Below are 20,509 nucleotides of genomic sequence, written 5' to 3' on the forward strand. Positions count from 1 at the left end.
ATATGTTTATATTGTGTGTGTCCGGCTGATAAATCTGCAGATTATTATTATTTTATTTGCAATTAAAGATAATCCTTTATTAGTGGGATATATCATAAACAACTCACTTCTTCAGTGCTTTTGTACATACATCTGGAGCGCCTACCAACCCACAGTCTAAGACAGTTTTTTTTTGTGGGCTGCCTAGATCAGAAAACAAGTGATTTAACCAGCCAATCACATTTGGCTCCCCTTCATCTCTCACATGCAGACTAATTATAACATACAGACCCCTCTAAGTATCTCCGCCCAATGCTTGAGAATTACCTTTGCAAAGGTGCGCCATATTTTCCCCCAAACCAATCAGATCAGACTGGGCTTTTTCAGGAAGTGGTCTTAAAGAACCAGGCGCTAAAACGGAGCGTTTCAGACAGAGAATGAATACAGGTTTATTCAGACAGACAGTATGAGAGAAATAAAGATTTTTTTGAACATTAAAGCATGTAAACATATTTTAGTAGAGACCCAAAATGCAAGTATGAACCTAAAAATGAGCGTAATATGTCCTCTGTACTTGATTAATAGTCAACATGTCATGTTTTGTTCGACCAACAGTCCAAAACCCAAAAATATTCACTTTACGATGATATAAAACAAGAAAAGCTATAAATCCTTTCATGTGACAGAATGCTTGGCATTATTTTGCAATGTTTGACTGAAACCATTATTCCACTATCAAAATAGGTGCCCATTATATTTTCTTTTGAATCTTATCAATTCATTGATTCATTTTCTCTTGTGCCCTAGTGTGTCACACATGTGCATGTTTTAGAAGGAGGATGTGACTACAAGCATCCATGTTGTGAAAGGCAGGTCTGGCGCTTTGCCGGCTCTGTTATTTCACATCCATTGCTGCTCTCCCAGAGCTTTGCTGCAATGTCTCTTTATAGACAACAAGAGACGCACTCCTGCAGCCTCGCTCCACTGCAGTGAGCACAAACACAATGGTCAACCAGGGGAAAACACACTCGGCCTAAATTCAAAGAAAAGCAGTGATGCCGGATAGCACAATTCTGTCAGCTTATATGATAGTCGCTCTGTTATATGATGGGATTTAACAATAGCGGGTACAGTTTAATTATTTATAGACCTCTGACATACAATGTTCAAGTTTTGATAAGAAGTAAAGAGAAAACTTGTCTAACATTCTGTCTCATTTCTCTCCCTGCAGTTTTCTGTGAAGATCTACGTTCCAGCTTATATTTTGTCAATGCATCTGTGCAAGAGGTAGTGTTTGCCAGCACCACAGGGACATCGGTGCCCTGTCCCGCCGCAGGCGTGCCCCCTGTCTCACTGCGCTGGTACCTGGCCACCAGCGAGGAGATCTATGATGTGCCAGGGATCCGCCATGTGCACCCCAATGGCACCCTTCAGATCTTCCACATCCCCCCTTCCAGCTTCAGCAAACTCATCCACGACAACACCTACTATTGCACAGCGGAGAACCCCTCAGGGAGAATCAGGAGCCAAGATGTCCACATTAAGGCTGGTCAGTTTTTCTGCTTGTGAATGTCCATACTTGTGCCTTGTAGCAATCATGGTTTTATTAGCTTGACTTACTGTAGCTCAGTATAAGCAGTTTTACCCATCTGATGCACAACACCTCTCTGTCCCCCTCCCCAGTCCTACGAGAGCCCTACACAGTACGGGTGGAGGACCAGAAAGCCATGAGAGGCAATGTGGCGGTCTTCAAGTGCATTATCCCTGCCTCGGTGGAGGCCTACATCACTGTTGTGTCCTGGGAGAAAGACACAATGTCAATCAACGCTGAAAGTAAGTCGCTGAATCCCTCTTTACTACAGTAAAAAGTTAAAATGCACAACATTTAATGTAGTTTGGAATTTGGCGCCAGTGTTTAGTCCCCAATGAGGATCTTGTTTGCTGAGTCGTGTCGAGCACTGTGACAGCAGAGGTGTGCGTGTGCTCTGAGCTAACAGTACGAATCTCCTGACATTAACCCACACAAAGGCCTTGTTTGTACCAGCCAGCCTGGCCCATTCTATGTGTGTGTGAGTGTGTGCGTCTGTGCATCCACGTCTGTCTGACCCAATGGCGGTGAGGTCCCGCTCCTCTTCCTCTGCCCGGTCTTCCACGAGAGCGCAGGCTGCCAGCCATGTCACTTAGTCTCAGTGTATTGACCCATTTCTCCGGTTGATAGGAAGCACCGCAGCACTCCGATCATTCAAATCACTTAAATGGAACGCTCGCCTGCGTGATTGTTTCCCCAGCCCTGGGGGGCAAATTCACTTTATGTGGGGCATTTAGCAAACTCAATAGACAAGGGCTAATGTCATTTTGCTTTTGGGTGGAGGGCAAATGCTGGCTAGCAACTGTTTTTTTTTGTTGACGTTTCACATTTGTCCGCTGAGGCGAAATCGGCCATGTTGAAATCTATAGCAATCTCTTAATTGTCCATAAATGGATTTGCCGCGAGCGTGTTTTCAGATATGGCTATTTAAAGGGATGGAATGTACACTGTAGGTTTTCTCACTTTAAATACATTTGTGTGTTTGGATGTTTTGAACTTGTTAAATAGTTTACAGTATGGCTACAGGGTTTGAATGTTTTTGGAATGCTGGATCTTTCAGAGGAAAAAAAAAAATCTGCTCTGTCAAAACAAAGTGTTTATCTAGAGCCGTAAAAATCCTCACATCTGTAGCCATCAGCCATGTAAACGCTGTCAGAAAAATCACCCAGCCACCAATCCACCGCTCTCCTCCATGCTAAATAATGGATGACGGAAGCCTATGAATCCATGAGCAAATGGTCTTTATTCACGTCTCAGTGCACGCATCCTACTGACGCACCGTCCATTCCCCTCATCCTCTTCTACACACATTTTAAGTGCACTATGTGTATGTGTCCTTGTCTGTGAGTCTATATGCGCACTACAGCGACTGACAGCTCAATGCAAGATGGCTTGACCCCTTCATCTCGATGACCGAGCTTCGATATTTTAATTTTTAATGAACAAAAACAATATCAACACTTGGGCTTCAAACAACAAAAAAGAGTGAAATATAGCTTTTCTGTCTTCACTATGAATAATTAAATCGGCTTTTCAGTTGGGAAGGTGTAGCCTGGTGTGCAGCGCCCGTCAGACAGGCCCTCTGTAAGTCTCACTGGACCTAGACCTTTCTGAGCGGTTTGCAGGGTAGACTAACAAAGCACCACTTAAAGAACCCTGGTGTCCATTAGAAAAGAATGGAAAATTATGATGAAAAATGCATTCAGTCAGGAAGTCCAATATTAGTATAGCTGTCTGATACAGTGTTATTATAGTGGTCTGGGGTTTGAACAGGACCCATCTAGAAAATGTTCAGTTCATGCTCTTGACTCTTGACTCTTATTTTATTTCGGGAAAAGAATCATTTCTTCTCATGAGGCAACACAGTTTCATTTTTGTAACGTACTTTCCCTTGCATTTGCATCAAGAAACTTTTTGACAGTACTAAACTAAATCACTTGTTAACAAAGATGGTTATTGCTTTGTATTCTGTTCTGCACATTAACTTAACCAAATGTGTGGAAACAAGGATTAGGCTAAACTTTCTGTTTCAGTAGCGATGCCCCTACAGCTAAAGCAATTCTTGGACTTAAGAATCACTTCAAAATTGTGTTTGGAACAATTAAAGTAAAGGTACTGAGCTAAAAATGTTTGGGTTTAAGTAGTGACCAGTTTATCTGAGCTGTGGCTAACTACCGTATGAAAGAAGTTGTGGGTGATGACTGACATTCATTTATCTATGTGACTATCAAGACGTTGGTGGAATCCATCCATTCAAAAGCCTCAAACTGTCCTGACTAAGAGGATTTCAGTTATTGTTTAGAGAGGGGAGCCAATCAGGACAAAGTCTGATTGTGATGTCTGTACTGGTTTACTATGGTTTATGGACACAATACAGAGAAATCTGTCATTGTATAATAAGGCTCTTAAAGAACGCCCATTGTCAGGAGGGTTAAAAATAGCAAATAACAATGTTGACCCCAATCTATGTACGATGCCACTTATACTGCACACACTGAATACCCATTGTCATTGATTTACTTAAATGACAATACAATATCTACTGTATCTGGCGTTACATAAATGTGTTATCACTTTAATGCAACATATTTGACTTCATCATCTTACTATTTCTACCATTGTTGGTAGGGCTGTACCGAATAGTTTGACGCTTCAAAGCTTCATTCACAATGTTGACAATCGAATCCTAAATCAATATTCAAATGCTGTTTTTGAATGCATTTCTATTCATTCTGTTTAGATCTGGGATCCCTGCACAGTTGCAGATAAAGATCATACTACCCTTATATTATTATTATACTATTTGCGGTGTGTAGGACTGATTTTACTTGTGTGATACAAACATATCCAATAACTCAAGAGAGTTTTAAAGTCATATTTTGTTGAAAAAACAGTTTAAATGATTTCCAAAATTAACAAAATGTCCATCTAACAAAATGTCATGCTTCAACAGATATTTGTTGGCGTTTAGTCTTTCAAAGATATCATTTTCACTGTTGGCAAAAAACAGTTTGCTCTCCAGTTTACCACACACAAAGGGAGGCAGTCACTGACAAATTACATTCATCAAAGATAGTTGATTTAAATTAAACAGAAAAACTCAATAAATCCCATTTGTCCAAAAATGTTAATGTATTTTTTAGGGGGATTGACATCATTAAATATGAAAAAAGATGTTCAAGAACCTTAATAGAAGTCATTAAGAGGTCATTAAGAAACAGCTTGGTCTCCCAAGAAATGCGTTCCCTTACAACCAAACTGCATTGTCAAATTAACAAAAAGAATTCCCAGATTATGTTTGTTTTTGATGCATCACAAGTATGTTTCTAATGATAATCCACGGAAGTCAGTTTAGAGAAGTCGCTTGGGTTGATGGTTGGGTCCAACCAACACCTACCTACCTACCTCCATTAAACTGCTGTTCGTTGTTTCAATTCACACGTGTTTAAAGCTCCTACCATAATCAGAGAGAAAAAAGCTCCCCTTGAAACCGGGCAGGAATGAATTTGGTATGAGAGTTAATGTGTTTTGTGGGAATCTATGTTTTTTCTACATTTTGTACATCTTGATCATGTAGGTTAGAGGTTAGAGGATGTGTAAGAAATAGCACATAATTATGTTGATACCTAACACTGGTAATGCTATATTGAGATGGTGCTGAGGAACTGTGACATATACATAATGTGTATAATACGCCAGAGCTGTTTTGAAATGGCTGGTGTTGGTAATGGTGGAATGAAGCACAGGACTTCATTCAGGACGTGTGTGTGTGTGTGTATGAAGGTGTTTGTGAGGGGACCTGTCTGGCCGATGACCCATGTCCTAAACTAGAAATGGCTGACTTGCTTTTTAAATACTATACATCTTGTAGCATTGTCTGCTATTTAAAAAGATAACAAGGCCCCAGATGTGGAGGCCCACTGTGATCACATTTTGAGTGATTATCATTTTTATTAGAAAACCTTGTACTTTAGTAACGGACCATGTGTGGTGGAAGTGTGCTTACTTCCTGCTGGGTTGCTCTCTGGGATGGGTAGTGATGGACTGTGGCTGGCTGTGGCTCTGTTGCTGTGCAGGCCCATTCCCCCAGGTGCAGCCTGTGCTGCAGTCACTGAGGAGGCCTTGTAGTCGTTTGCCTTGGCCTGATGCTGGCTGCTCTGCATTCAGCACCAGCAGGCCTTAGTGGGAGCCGACCCTCCAGCCCTACTGCAGAGACTCACACACACACACACACACACACACACACACACACACACACACACACACACACACACACACACACACACACACACATATACGCAGACAAACACACCCACACTGGGGCTTCTTTTCATTCTCCACACGAGCTAAGCACAAGGGCCGTCGGCCATCACACAGATTCTCTTTGCTCTGCTCGGTCCTCCCTCACCTCTTAGCCGTCTTTTCTATTTATTATTTTTTCACTATCTCATACACTACTTACATTTTTCACCATGCCTTGAACGCCCTGCTATTTCTTGGGTAAGAACACTAAATGACCGCCAATGATTACAGGTTACCCACTTAATATATTAGCCATCACCAGAACTGCTGGGTTGGGTTGCACGTACGGACAGTTTGTTCAAGGATATTGCAGATTGCTCCAACGCTTTCAGTCCGACCATTTGCTGAGCCATCTTGTGCATTTCACAGTTTCTTTCATGTTTGTTGACATTTGGGGATGTGTGTTGGGAGTTATTTCTGCAGCCAGCCTCGATTCCCCGCAGCCATCGCCCGGAGGGAGAAGAGCCAGCCACACTATGTCGGCTTAATTGGCTGTGCATAATTGAAGTAAATATCAAGAGTTACTATCAAAAGTATGGTATGTAGCCATTAATGTCTGTGGGTTTGAGGTCACACAGTTGATGGCCATGAATGAAAGCAAAACTGAGCTGATCTGTGTGTTTTCAACCTTCCAGTATGGATCAGGCAGAAACCTCCAGTTCTTCAGAGTGCTTCCAACGCAGTAGTGCCTTAAACTTGCATTCTTTATAATGTCCACCAGGGGGCGACTCCTCTGGTTGTATAGAAGTCTATGAGAAAATGACTCTACTTCTCTCTTGATTTATTCCCTCAGTAAACATTGTAAACATGAGTTTATGGTCTCAATCTCGAGTTTCAAGTCTTCTTCAATACAGCATGATGTTCATTTAGTAAATGATGCTCCATTTAGAGTCTAACAGACCATAAAGCAGGGTATACTTTTTATTGTGTCACTTCTGGTTGCAAAAAACAAGATGGCGATGGCCAAAATGCCGTACTTGAGGCTTCAAAATGGCAGTCCACAAACCAATGGGTAGACGCAGGGACTATGTTTATTTCTCAATATAGATACATTCAGTCAACTCTGAGATGGCTTAAGGGAAAGTTAAACATGTTATCAGTTAACATAAATGCTTCATTAACATGCAGCATAAATAAAATAAAAAATAAGGTATGTTACATTGAAATTATTTTCCTTCCTGCATCACAGCTTAAGTGGGATTTAGAAGGATAGTGACCTTTTCAGTATCACTGTTGCCTTACTGTAAACATTTGTCTAGAGTGGAGAATGGGAGGTAATCATTCGCTTTATATATATATATATATATATATATATATATATATATATATATATATATATACACTGTGTGTTGTAGCCAGAGGTAGCATGGTGTAATAAATGTCTTTTATTGGGAGCAGCCTTGTAGCTTGCTGGCTGTCGTTTTGCCCTTTTCTTAGCATGCTACATAGGAAGGCTCAGCCATTGGCACTGCACAACCTTGAGCTTGGGGCTGGGGTGGGTGGGTAATGGTTTTACTGGTTCCTCTGTGGTGGAGATATAGGGGAGAGGGAGGGGAGGCAAGGAGGGGGAGAGAAGAGAGAGGATTACTGACTCTCTCTCTCTCTGCCTTGCTCTCTCTCTCCATCCCTGCCTCGCTCTGTCGACAGGCAGGGTTGGGACTCTGACGTGTGACAGGCTGGATGCTGAGCCTTTTTTTCCAGCACTCGCCATACCGTCCGCCCATGATTGGCTGGAGTATTGTTATTCACACAGAAAAATGGGTCAGGTGGCCTGTGGAGAACAGAGTGTTTGTGTGGACGGACGAACAGCACAAATACACACGCGCGCATGCATACCTACACATGCATCCCACACAGAGCTAGGATTATGCTCTGCAGCCGAGCGGCTGTGGCAGATAAATGACAGATAAATGAAAATAAATCCACGTTACTCTCGCGTTGAATTCGGTTCGTCCTATCACAAGCTGCGAGCTGGTTCTCTCCTCACACCCAGTGGCAGGGGCTTAGCGAGATAAATAAAGGGTTCTACTGAAGGGAAAAAAAAACTGGGAAGAAAATCAATACCTGTGTGCATGAATCTGGCTGCAGCTGCCACAAAGCATTATGGGAACATGACGGGTAGATACACTTGGGCTGGGCAGGTTGCAGGCAGCGTTATAATCTATGGGGTGATAAGAAAAAAACACTGAGCCCAATGAAAACAATATATATTTTCTTTAAAAAATGTGCTATGCAACGATCAGTGCACAGACTGTGAGTATTTATTAGTTATAAATATTAATATTTTAACATTTTGTAAGGATCACCACCACTGTCTTTTTAAGCCAACCTACAATTATGGTTTATGGATTTAAATATAGTCTTCATAAAGCTAGTTTGAAAGAGTACCATAAAATCAGATCAAATAAGATTATTTACATGTGTGGATTTGAGGTGGTAAATTCTGTAATAACTATAACCGTCCACCTCTCCACAAATACAATATGAGAGGCTTTCTGGTAGCAAAACATAAGTTAAAGTGACTTTGCTTCAAAGATGATAACATGCTTATCCAGTGTTACAAAAGTCACCAAGTGACCAGCAGCACTGTAAAGCATCAGCATTAGATAATTCTCTCCCTGTGCACTCACTAACTCTCCCTCCACGCAGCCTGCTGCTCCAGCCTGAAGACTGACAGAGATATTAGTTAAATTGGCTGATGCCCTTTCCGTCTCTGTACCGCACCGGAGCCGCAATGATCACACTCCCTCGTCCGTACTGTGCTGTTTGCTCACCAATAACCGCAATTTGTTCTTTATTAAACTCTCGGGGCTGGGAAACAATTAGGGTGTGAGCTGGAGGTGGTGTGTGTGTGTGTGTGTGTGTGTTTGTGTGGACGCATGCGTATATTTGAGAGCAGGCAGGAGGAGAGGAGGAGGAGGAGGAGGAGGAGGAGGAGGAGGAGGAGGGCCAGGGGAGAGATACTAAACACTGCTTAATCTTTGATAAACAGTGAGGTCTCCTTTGTGCCGCCGCAGTTTGGCACATCTTCTCCGGGCCGCTCCGCGCTGTGCCGGGGCTACGGCTCACGGCTGCTTCCCTCCGTAGGCTCCCAGACCTGGATGGAAGCCAGGTCATACGTGGCCCCCTGCCAAGATACAGATTAGCTATAAGCGCAGCACGGGTCTAATCGCGGACGGAGCCGCCAATTAATTGGCACTTAGACATTCCATGGACTGTATGGATTCATGGGCTGGATGGTATCAGTGGATCAGAGTGATTGGCACGGATGTCACTGGCCGTTAGATATGTTCACATGTCATATATTTGAGAAAAAAAAATAAAGATTTATCATTGCATGTTTGATAAGGCTGCAGCTGTTTGTTAAGCACAAACCTGAAAGCTGGATATTTAACTGTTGAGGGTGCCGAGCTGGGCCAGGTTGCGTATGTGTTCGCAGTGAGGGATGTTGGATCACTTTCTGACCGGGTGGGGGGAGCATCATGAGATGGATGATGCATTCAGGCATAAATGTCTTTGGAACATAAGGTGACATAATGCAACTTGCTGTTTTGGAGCATGGAAGCATTTAAAACCCCCTGTCATTATGGGACTGTGATTCTTCAGGCATTTAACCAATCCTCTCTCTCTGATGTGAGATCACCTGAGAAGGCCAGATATTAAACAAACAAATCAGACTCAGTGATGGACGGCTAGTTGAGCATCAGATGATGGTGCCCGCTGAGCGCTACGTGATTGCTCTCTGTCAGCGATTAAATAAATATACAAAAGAGCAAGGTGATTTCCCCCACTGCTCACCTCTCCGTCTCATCCATGTTCTACCCTGCTGTATTTCGACGTCACAGAAAAAAAAACATATAACCGTTTGCGGGGAAGACCTTTGACTGTGGCGACAAAAGGCTGCTTGAAATCTCAGCATCTTAGCAGGAACCTGCAGAAGGGCCGCATGCATATAAACGTGTGTGTGTTGTAGAGAGACAGAGATGGTATTGGTGTGTGTGTGTGTGTTGATGTGTAGGAGGAGGAAAAGCTGGAGGGGGGACGACGACTGAATGGTTGCTCTTATCGCGTGCATGCAGCTGCTGCAGTGTCTTTGAGAGACAGAGGGGCTGTCCATGCATGCCACTCACTCTGCCTATTCACAGCCTCCCTCCCTCTCTATGTTCCTCTCTCTCTCTCTCTCTCTCTCTTTCCCTTTTTCATCCCCGTCTGTGCCGCATTTGACGCCGAGGAATTGAGCGAAAGAAAGAGGGGGAAAAACATCACGACTGGATTTTTAATGCAGACTCATGACATGCCAGCCCTAAAGACTGAGGTTCCAGTCAGAAGATAATAGCGGTGAAGATTCCTCCCCCTGCTCCGCGATGCTAATCAAAACTACAAATAATTAAGTGAATTAATTCTGAGCTGCCAGTATAAAGGTGACCTATGTAAAAGTATAAACCAAGACGAGGTGCCGTGGAGAAATCACCTTGATAGATGGACGTCTCAGAGCAGCGACGTCCCCCAAGCGCTGCATGTTGCATGCGTTGCTTCATCTTTGCCCAGGTGCCCTGTCATGTATCGCTACACTCCTGCAGCAGTATTTCTCAAGCTGTGATGTGTAACCTTGACTCTGAAAATAAAGAGTGGAGGAGCAGATGGTGAGAAAGAATGATTAAGAATCAGTTTTGACCAGCAGATCTGGGCGGCCTTGATACCAGACAGACCGTTCAAGTGTTTATTTAAGGTGATTCATAGGAAGATGTCCTTCTTTTCAACATAATCTAACATTTCTTTACGATTATTGTATTCATTTATCATCTAAACAGATTGATCTTGCATGTTTTGTGGTCATTTTTAAATTAACATGAAGATAAATTATAATCTGTTGGGCAAATCAGATTTTTGAATGAACTATCTAAATAAAAGTTTTAATATTTGATATTTAAATATTTGTGACAGTATATAAATGTTTAATCCAAAAATTTCCAAAGCATTTTTTTGCATATTAAAGGCCAAAAAGAAATTGCAAAGCTGCATATTTTCAGTTTTTGTAAAATGTACGCTTCATCTGATTTATTAAACCAACAAAAATATATTTTAGGAATGTACTGAATTATTCAATCTTTATTTAAAAAATAAATGAAATTAAAACCTTGTACAGTTACATTTTAGAGCAAATTATTGTGAAAATAACCAAGACTTAAGATTTTTAAAATAATTATGCAATATTTCGTTCAAGATATATTTTTTCAAAGAATTTCATTCTACATGCAAACTCCACGTATTAAAAACATTAAAAGAAAAATGTTCTATTGGTCTTGCCAACCCACTCTTTACATTATTTTGTCTAAAGTGAGGAAACCAAATTTTTCGGAAATGCTTGCATAATCCTTTAGTTCCGCTCGGCGTCTATAGAGAGAGGTACAATACGCAGGGACTCTGTATAAAAATACTTCTGAGGACAAAGAAATTAAACTGATAAGGGAGCGAATAAAAGGTCCTTTGCATAATCCGAGTTAATTCATAATGCAGAATACAGAGGGAGCCTTCCGAAAGCTAAATAAACATGTTTCATTTGCTTGTTTGGTGCCTCTGCTCTTCCTGCAGCCGTCAAATATAATATTACAGGTTTAGTTTTTACATAGCTTTGCCTCTAATTTACTGACAATAAGAGTGCAAATCTAAAATGCAATCTAATAAATAATATAAAATATTATTTTCATATATAAAGACAATTGAATACAACCTTTTTGTGCGTGTGGCTCGTTGGACGAGCAGTGATGAACCTCAAATAGATTTTTCTCTTGCATACAGTAAATAGTCATGTTGTTGCTGAGGGCCTGAGTTGATGCTGTGAACTCATCCTGATTGGCTGGAGCTTGCAATGACTCGTTGTGCGTTTGGCCAATACGGTTTGCTCGGATTCCGCTCCTCTCTTCTTTTTTTTTTCTTCTTTTTTTTTTTTTACCCCCACCCTAAATAAATTGCCTGGAGAAATTGAACAAAAAAATTAGAGAAAGGGAGAGAGCCTTTCATCTAATTGAGAAGCTCATATTAGCTGTGGTGGGAAGATAAGCCTCCTCTCTCTCAGCAGCTATTAAGCTCACTGTATGTTAGCCAGCTTCTTCTTCTATTTATTTATTTATTTTTCACTTTAGCTTGATTTTTCTAAGCCGTCACCTCTGTGCTCTCCCTGTTAGCGAGGTCTAAACTTATACCTGAAGTCAACGGCTGTGTGTGTGTGTGTGTGTTTTTATCTCTGTGTGTCCCAGGCGTGTCTTGAAAGGCTGCCGTACCTGCACACATGCACAGCACTCCAAAATGGAGACCGGATCACGTGACCTTGTGCATCCATTTAGACACACATGGGGGAAGAGACACAGACAGTTTTCTTCAGCTCATCAGCCGCGTTTACTAATTTTGGCACATCCTCCTACACTGAGAAGCACAAATGTGTTATAAGCATATAGTATGTCTCACTATCAAATATCCTGGGAGGTGAAATGGCCTTTCACACATTCATACTTTCAAGCAATGATATATATATATTTTATATATATATTTCAAATCCTTTATAACTCTTTTTTTAATAAAGTAAAAAAATAAAAATGTCTAACACCATACAAATTTGAAAAGTGTGTGCTGTACAATCAGTAAGTGTGTCGTGCCTCAATTAATGTGTCCCAACATATGTTCTAATTAACGTCGCGGCTAAACCTCTGCTTGGACTTATCTTGCCGTCTGATTCTTGGGGTGTAGACGTTGTCCCTGATTACATTGTGTCCTCTAGTGCCTTGATCCCTTTAGCCCCCACTCCCCCCAAAACCAGGATTACATTTCCACAGTGTAATCCTGGTTGGGCGGCAAGGGGGTCACACTGCTGCACCCCCCCCCCCACACACACACACACACACACACACACACACACACACAAATATGTCGACGTGATGCTGTGGGACTATTGGAGGGAGAGGGAGGGGAGCAATCAAGTGGTGGTGGTGTGCTGGCAATTCGTCAATCTCCCCTCAACAAGAGTGAGGAAAGAGGGAGACCAGTAAAAGGTTTGCTGTGTCTGCCGCTGCTGCTGCTGCTGCTCTGGCTCACTGCCTCTTTCAGTCCAAGGCAGCCATTTTGTGTCCGTCAGTCTGTGTTGCTAGAACGGTGCCAGCTCTCCTCGGTAAACACTGAAAAAGACGAGCCGATGAAAGCATAGCACACATTATTTTTTTTATTTTTTTTTTTATTCCTAACAGGGCTTTTTTTTTTTCTTGGAAGGAGAACATTTAGAAGACCGTATTATTAATGTGGTGGAGGCCCTTTACAAAGCCTTCTGTATAGTGAAAGGAAAAAGTGCAGCTGAATGCTTGGCTTATATCAGTCTTGTACATAAGCTGTTTGTTCAGGGAAAGCATCAGATACATTGAAACAGTTGTGAACTAATTCTGCCTCCTAAAATGAGCAAATAATTAAATAAATTCAAACATAGCATCCAGTGTGTCCTATTAGTTCAGCAGCGGTTTCTTTCATGTTACGGTAAAAAGTCTGTATTTTCAGCAAGAGGGGAGAGACACACAGACCTATCCTCCTCAGTGGCAGGTGCACTGCTTATCAATCGCAATCATTCTCCCAAAGCTCAAATAGTTCCTCCTCTGTGTGAAAATAGCAGCAGCGCCGTGGCGTGCATGTGCAGGGCCTGAGCAAACACGCAGAGTGTGTACGCGATCGTTCAGCCCATTCAGAGAGGACCCATAATGGCCGGCTTCTCCCAGCCTTGTTTGCTCTGTGTTTTGTGGCTTTGGCGTCTGGCAGATGGGCCATCGGGGGATTATACCTTCTAATGAAGAGGGGTGGAAGGGGGGGTGAAGGTTTATTACGAGTCATGATGTGACCGAGCCGAGGACAAAACTACAGGTGCTTCTCTGAACTCATTGGGCCGCTATGTGTTTAATGTTGACCGTTTCTATCTCAACAGTTTATTTTGTAATTTACTATCTGTCTGTAATTTATAGTTTATAGCTTCATAGATGCAGATGCTTTGTCATGAAGCTCTGAATGGAGTTTCAGAGAAATGATCACAGTCTTGTTAGCCTGCGCATGGCAGCATTAGCAAATTTCCAACTAACACAAAATGAAAACAAAAACAAGCAGAATTTATGCCATGTGAGACAGATTTTCAGAGTTTATGTCTATTATAACATTTTATTTTAGTCAACTTTACATTTACATCTACTTTGTATTCTATTGTAAAGGGGTCGTTGAGATAGTGACGGGTGTCCACGGGCCCTCGGACAGAGATGCACAATGAGCAGCCCTTCCAGCGGGATTACACACAGCGTATGTCCAGACATGATGGCCTAATCCCTGACACCCGCCACCCCCTATGTCCATACACGCACTCACACACGCACCCTTTAGAAAGCCTCCTCCCCTCCCTCCTTCTCCCTCTCCCCCCTACAACATATGGAGATGGGAGGAATTAGCGCAGCGGAAGAAAATAAATGAGTTAAAGCAGCCAGCAGCTTAGATCCCACAATATTTGTTCCTGGGTGACGCTTCTGTGAGATTCTTAGAAGTGATGTGCTCATGGAGGAATATCTATCGCTCCTTTATTTAGCTGTTGACGTTCAGCAACAAAATAAAGACAACAACAAAAGAAACACACACTCACATTTTTGTTCCCAAAGCACTTGATGCACATTTTCTGTCAGTGATTATAGATGAGTACAGGCAGAGAGGTGTGGTGTGTACATTGTCTTTAAGATGCTCAATGTCCGGGGACCACACCTCCCACAAAGCCACAGCCTGACCCCGACTCACTCCTCGCGTGACCCCAACCAACACGCCCCACCCCAGATTCAGCCCAGATCTCTGGTTAAATAGGATTAAGCTGGCTACCTGCCATTCTGTGGCTTGGACAGGACTTCTTATCTCCTGTCTTCAGATGGCTGCCAGGAACAACATAATGCACAGCGACCTACATTAAACAATGCCACCGCATGCAGGGTTTCTGCACCGGGCCTGTATCTTAGGTATTGTCTTCCACATGCTGATTTCCATGGCTGAGGGCATGTTACCAGGTCAATTCCGTGCCTAATTGGGATCTCATGACTGGCCTCTGCTAAAAACAATTCAGGATTAAGCAAATTCAATGTTTTGGTGGCGGCCATGGCCAGTGTATATATGTGTCTGTTCTGTCCAGGGTCTCGTCTGAGCAAGTAGAGGTGTCACATGTTTACTTTGTAAAGCACGTCTTAATTCCCTGCCCTCGCACACCCCCCCTTTACTTTAACAATGCACAGGGTTTATGATGTATTTAGCAGGACAGGCCCCCTGACAGATACTTGAGAGAGCAGCGGAGTCCACGTCCTCCAAAGTACATGTGACGTGTCTCGAGCACCCTCCCATACTCCCCCCCTCGAGGCAAGGACACCAATTCAGCGGCGTAAGAGGCTTTGTAGCCAAATCCCCAGTTGATCTTCATAAAGTTTGTGTCTTACAATTAAGTACAGATGGTTTGCAGCTGGTTGTAAGGCTAGTAAATAACTCGGGCCTCTATTTTCGCCAGGGATTTGGTGGGGTAATCCCTCTCTCTGACAGTTTACCAGATTCAAATCAGTCTGGGCTTTGCTTTCCTTCCTCCACTTCTTTTTTCTCTCTCTCTCTCTCTCTCTCTCTCTCCCTCCTGTCCCCCTCATTCCAACAAAAGCCCCTTATCCTCATTTGAATACCGGATCATTTAGTGGGAGCACACACATGACGTGATTGTATCTAAGAACAGCGGGCGTGGGGGATTCAAGAATCTCTCTCAATTACCCCTTAAAACCCCTTACAACCTGAAAAGCCTATAGCGTAGGTTGGAATCAGTGTTTAAGGGACTGTGGACAGCGTGGACCTCGGGAAGATTAGCAACTATTATGGCAGACGCTAATGGAGAGCCAATAAAATCAACAAACAAAATGCAAGTTGTATGTTCACAAAAACATATTACTTTTACTTGTCTAATAAGTAGAGGGTCTACAAAGCAAACTCCATTTTCTAAATGGCACCTTTATTTCATTTCTGACCTTTTTTTCTTAAAATATATATATACACTGACAATCTACTTCTGTTTATCCTAAAGAAGCCAAAAGCCAAGCCAAGTTACTCTTAAAGAAACATTAAATATATCACACAATATATTTCCCCCTTGAGAAAGACCTACCAGTTAGCCAGTGTTTAGAATAATAAATGTAATTGGTTACAGGTTTATTATAATGGATTAAGTTAACCCTGGTCACTGGTCAGAAACAAAACAGGTTTTATGTACGGTATATAACATCTTGTAAATTGCCTATATTGAGCAATATCCATTTAAACAACCGCAGTACCAGAGTACACATGCAACATCAGTATTGCTTAGAATTCCACCATATCTTCATAGCTCCTATTATGCATGTCGGTGTGCGTGGAGGACCCCTGTTAAGCAGATCTCTCTCATGGGACGGCGAGGAAGGCCGACCCTAATGAGGACGTAGTAACGGCGCCTGCACATCCTCGGAGAGCTGTGATCATCGGATGGTAAAAAAAAGCGCTCCATAGGAAGCAGCTTGACCCTGCTGCTCCTTGTTTCCCCCCCGATCCTGCCATTCCTATTATTCAAATATATTTATATCATTATTTATCTGCTGTTAGCCGAAAGAGGCGGCCCAGCAACATCTCATCTGCATAAGACAGTAGCTAACTGCCCCCCAGTAGCGCCTCGGGATACGAACAGATGGAAGTGTTTAGCAACCTCACCCACTTCCCCTCCCACCCAAAACACACACAAACACACACACTTACCAGAACCCACACCTCTTTTCCCCCATCCCTCCTCTTCCCCTTTTTCTCCCTGTGCACCCCTACCATTCGCCAACCCCCCCGCAAAATGTTCAGTTAACCTGTCAGTTCTCGTCGCCCAAATTCAAGATGCCATATGCCTCGCTCTGACTTCTAACCCTCCACCGCACTCCCTCTCCCCCCGTCTCCTTCATGGCGACATGAAAGTCCCTCCTTGAAACACGAGGACGTCTCTCCTGCGCCGTTTGATTCGGGGAACGGCAGACTGAGATCACAGCGATCGCAGACGTCTCGCTTGTCTCGTGCAATGAAAGCAGTCACTTAGCGCCACGCGACACAGTGGGAGCATATTTGCCGCGGCGTCATCGACGAGATATTTGATGATCTTACCTGGGTAACACGACAAATAACTTATGATGTGCCATACTCGGTTTGTAAAGTACTGTGTCAAAGAAAGGGAGAAATGACTTGTGCGGCATCTAACGCAGCGCTCGGTGGTCTCATCAGCTGTTTGAAGGAGGAATTTAAACGTTTGGCCGATTGTTAAAACGAGTGCACAATAAAAAAAAACATGCATGCCCAGAAGCTTGTGCTTTGTTACAACATCTAATAACTGTCTCCTCTCGGAGCCCTGGCAGTCCTGTCCAGTGAATTCCAGGCCGTTTGCCCTTGCACAGAGGGCAGCTCCCAGCAGGCCTGGCCATAGTGACAGTTTGTTGTTGTTTATAAGGTCATCCCCACCATAGGGGGCAGCATATTCATTACACCCACCCCATGGCTCTGTTTGTCTCTGGCAGTCTGTTTCTCTGTGGGGTCCTGTCATAAGGTCAGAGGGTACTCACTATCATCCTCCTCTTGTCTTCACAACGGGTCTGCAAAGTCATAAAGCCTCTGGAAGCATTAAAAAAAGGTTAATTGTCCTTATCTAAGCAGAAATGGAAAGTTTACATGACAGATGGGGCAAAATCTGTTATGATCAAATTGCTCTGCATGCAGATGTAGCGAGATTTGGGCTGAAATAAGAGGCACAACAATGAGTCGATTAATTGTCTCCTAGATTGATGAAAAATGAATTGGCTACTTTTTTTGACATTAATAGTTTAACACTTGACATGCCAGGGATTGCTGTATACATAAAAATGCCAACGGGTTAAAATGTACCCACTCTCCGGACGCATCACTCAGTCCTGAAATCTCTCCACCATCAGACTCTTCTTCCCTCAAACCATTGAGCAAGTCTAATTGACATTTATTAAGCTCTGTCTCTTGCACATAGAAAAGGTTAGCCTATGACTTATGACACAGCTCTTTCACGCATAGTAGTAGACAAAAGTCGCTGCCATAGCAACACAAAATATTTATCCAAATGGTGCAAAAATGGCTGCGTTTTAGGGGCTCACAGAAAGGTTCCTTTTCCCACTTTCCAACCCCCTGCTCCTGGCACCCTTGCTGAGACCGCACTCATCTTCAAATTCGACCTTCATTTCAATCTCAACAACACATTTTTAGTAGTTTAACTAACTTCAAATTCTCCTTCTTCAAAGGGAGACTTTGTAACTTTTGTTGAACAGCAGCCACTGTGGACACAAGTGACATATCTAGAATAATAGTAACTACTAGCATAGTTAGACAGCAGCACAAATAGACAGTAGTTATACCAAGTAAGGCAGCAGAATTGGTTGATGGGTTGAAGTGAGCAATGGTGCATTCACTTGATTTGGATTGTTCTTTCAAAAGCTACATTTGCTTGCTCTAAGTTATTCATCAAGGAAGAATATCCAACTTTTCATGGTTCATCTCAAATGGGATAATTACCTGCTTTTCCATGAAAGCTAACCGAATATCTTTGGATTTTGGGCAATTGGTCAGACATTAACAACTCCCCGGTTTTCTGATGTCTTTTTATATACATATAATTTTATATATTATTAATATATATATATATATATATATATATATATATATTTAATATATATAATATATATATTTAATATATATATATGTAATATATATATTTAATAAAAAAAATATTGGACAAAGTAATCATCAAATGAATCGGATATGAAAATAAATGTTAGCTGCAGTCTTAATTGAAATAATTGACATCAAGTCAAGATATAAACAAGTGTGATTTTTTTAATATTCATTTTAAAGCTCAAATCCAGCAGTTAATTCCAAACAATTAACATTTCTACAGACAAATTAAGAATCTGAGAATCACCTGCGATAAACTAAAGCGTGTATAGTGTTTTGAAAAGGGAAGCACAGACAGAGAGAGAGAGAGAGAGAGAGAGAGAGAGTAAGGAAGTGTCTGGAAGTGGGAGCAGCCAGCTAAGTGAGGTTGTTAGGAGGAAGCGCTGACAGTCCAATCCAGCGCAGCGACCATTCAAAAGACAGCTCCTTTTGTTTCTGCCTCCCTTTTCTTCTGCCACGGTTAGAAAAAAAGAGGGTGAATCTCTCTGTGTGCGCAGTAACCCATTGACACCTCCCTCTGATCTGCCTCCTGCACTCCACCTCCTCCTTCCCCAAGCCCCCCACCCCCACTACTTCCCTCCACCAGCACTCTCCTCTCTCACTCCACCTCTCCATCCCCCCCCCACCCCCCATGCATATGCCATTGCAAGAGTCACTCTCCTGGTTGCCACAGTAACCAGCTCACCTCTCTTTCTCTCTCCCCCGTCTTTCTCCCTCTCACAATGCACCTAAACAGGAGAATCTGTCTCAGTCTGTCAGAGACAGAGAGAAGGGAAATTTGGGGGGGAGACATATTTCAGGGATGATTGTTGTTGCACTATTGTCTTCCTTTCTACAATCCTTATCTATGCACGCACCGCAGAGCAGACAAGGCAACGTAACAGAAAAAAAAAAGAAAGGGGGTAAAAAAACAAACCATAGGGAATAAAAGATCTGAAATGAAAAAGAGAATTATGAATAAGTATACCTCCTAAACCAACATGTGTACAAACCAAACGGTGCTAGAATGACAACCCCTTTTTTTTTGCTACAACAGTAGCACGCCCGCTAACCAGCGTCCTCCACCTGCTCCAGCCATATTTCCCCATCCCCCTCCTCCATTTAAGGCCCACCCCCCGCCTCCTTCATCCCCCCTCTCCTCTGCCTTGTCGTCTGTGAGTGGCACTCAGGTGGTGGTGGTGTTGGAGAGTCTGCCCATACAGCGTCATCCCTTTTTAGACAAGTCATTCAGCACATCTGTCTGTCAATTTGTCTATGAGCATCTCTCTGTCTCTGCCCAATGCCCAATTACACTCTCATTACCTCCTAATTACCCTGGACACAACAGCAACTGGTAGCACAATCACAAAGAGAGCAGAATGTAAATCAGCTACATTCGTTCTGACATTATTTGTGGGACTATTTCTTTTTTTCCCTCCACTGGGTGGTGGCATGTTAAATGTTCCCCCGGTGATTGTGGTAATTTAGAGCAATATGGTAATAGGGGTGCTGATGGCTATTTCTCCTCTCACCAGACGCTGTTTTAGTCCTTTCACGAGCTGTTGTCGGCTAAATTACATTGAAGGTTTAATTGGCTATTTTAGATCACAGTTGATGAATTCTAAAAAAAATCAGCTCAGTGATCACTGATTATCACTTTTCAGAGCATGCATCATAAATTAGACCATCATTGGCTCATGCTGTTTTATTCATATACGCTAAATACGACTAGCAGGGAGCACTTGCTCTTAAGGCCAGACACCCCTTAGGTGGATAGGGTAACACAAATATCAACTAATAGATATCACCATGACACTTCCCAAGTTGATGACTTACATTAAGACAATTCCTTTGTATAACAAGTTTTCCGAAATGTTAAGATTA

At 42.6% G+C, this 20,509-nt stretch overlaps 1 protein-coding gene across 4 annotated transcripts in view; it reads left to right on the forward strand.

Annotated features, from left to right (window-relative positions):
• Positions 1–1,691: 1,691 nt before the first annotated feature.
• The window catches only part of dscama (Down syndrome cell adhesion molecule a), a 68,922-nt gene continuing 50,104 nt past the window's right edge, over positions 1,692–20,509 (forward strand). For all 4 annotated transcript variants that reach the window (XM_054625627.1, XM_054625629.1, XM_054625625.1 and 1 more), the window contains exon 1: positions 1,692–1,812. In XM_054625627.1, the coding sequence (XP_054481602.1) occupies positions 1,707–1,812 (106 nt within the window). In that variant the 5' untranslated portion in view covers positions 1,692–1,706. The remainder of the gene's footprint in view (positions 1,813–20,509) is intronic.

Source organism: Anoplopoma fimbria, chromosome 24, assembly GCF_027596085.1.
Source record: "Anoplopoma fimbria isolate UVic2021 breed Golden Eagle Sablefish chromosome 24, Afim_UVic_2022, whole genome shotgun sequence".
In the NCBI taxonomy this organism is placed as follows: Eukaryota; Metazoa; Chordata; class Actinopteri; order Perciformes; family Anoplopomatidae; genus Anoplopoma; species Anoplopoma fimbria.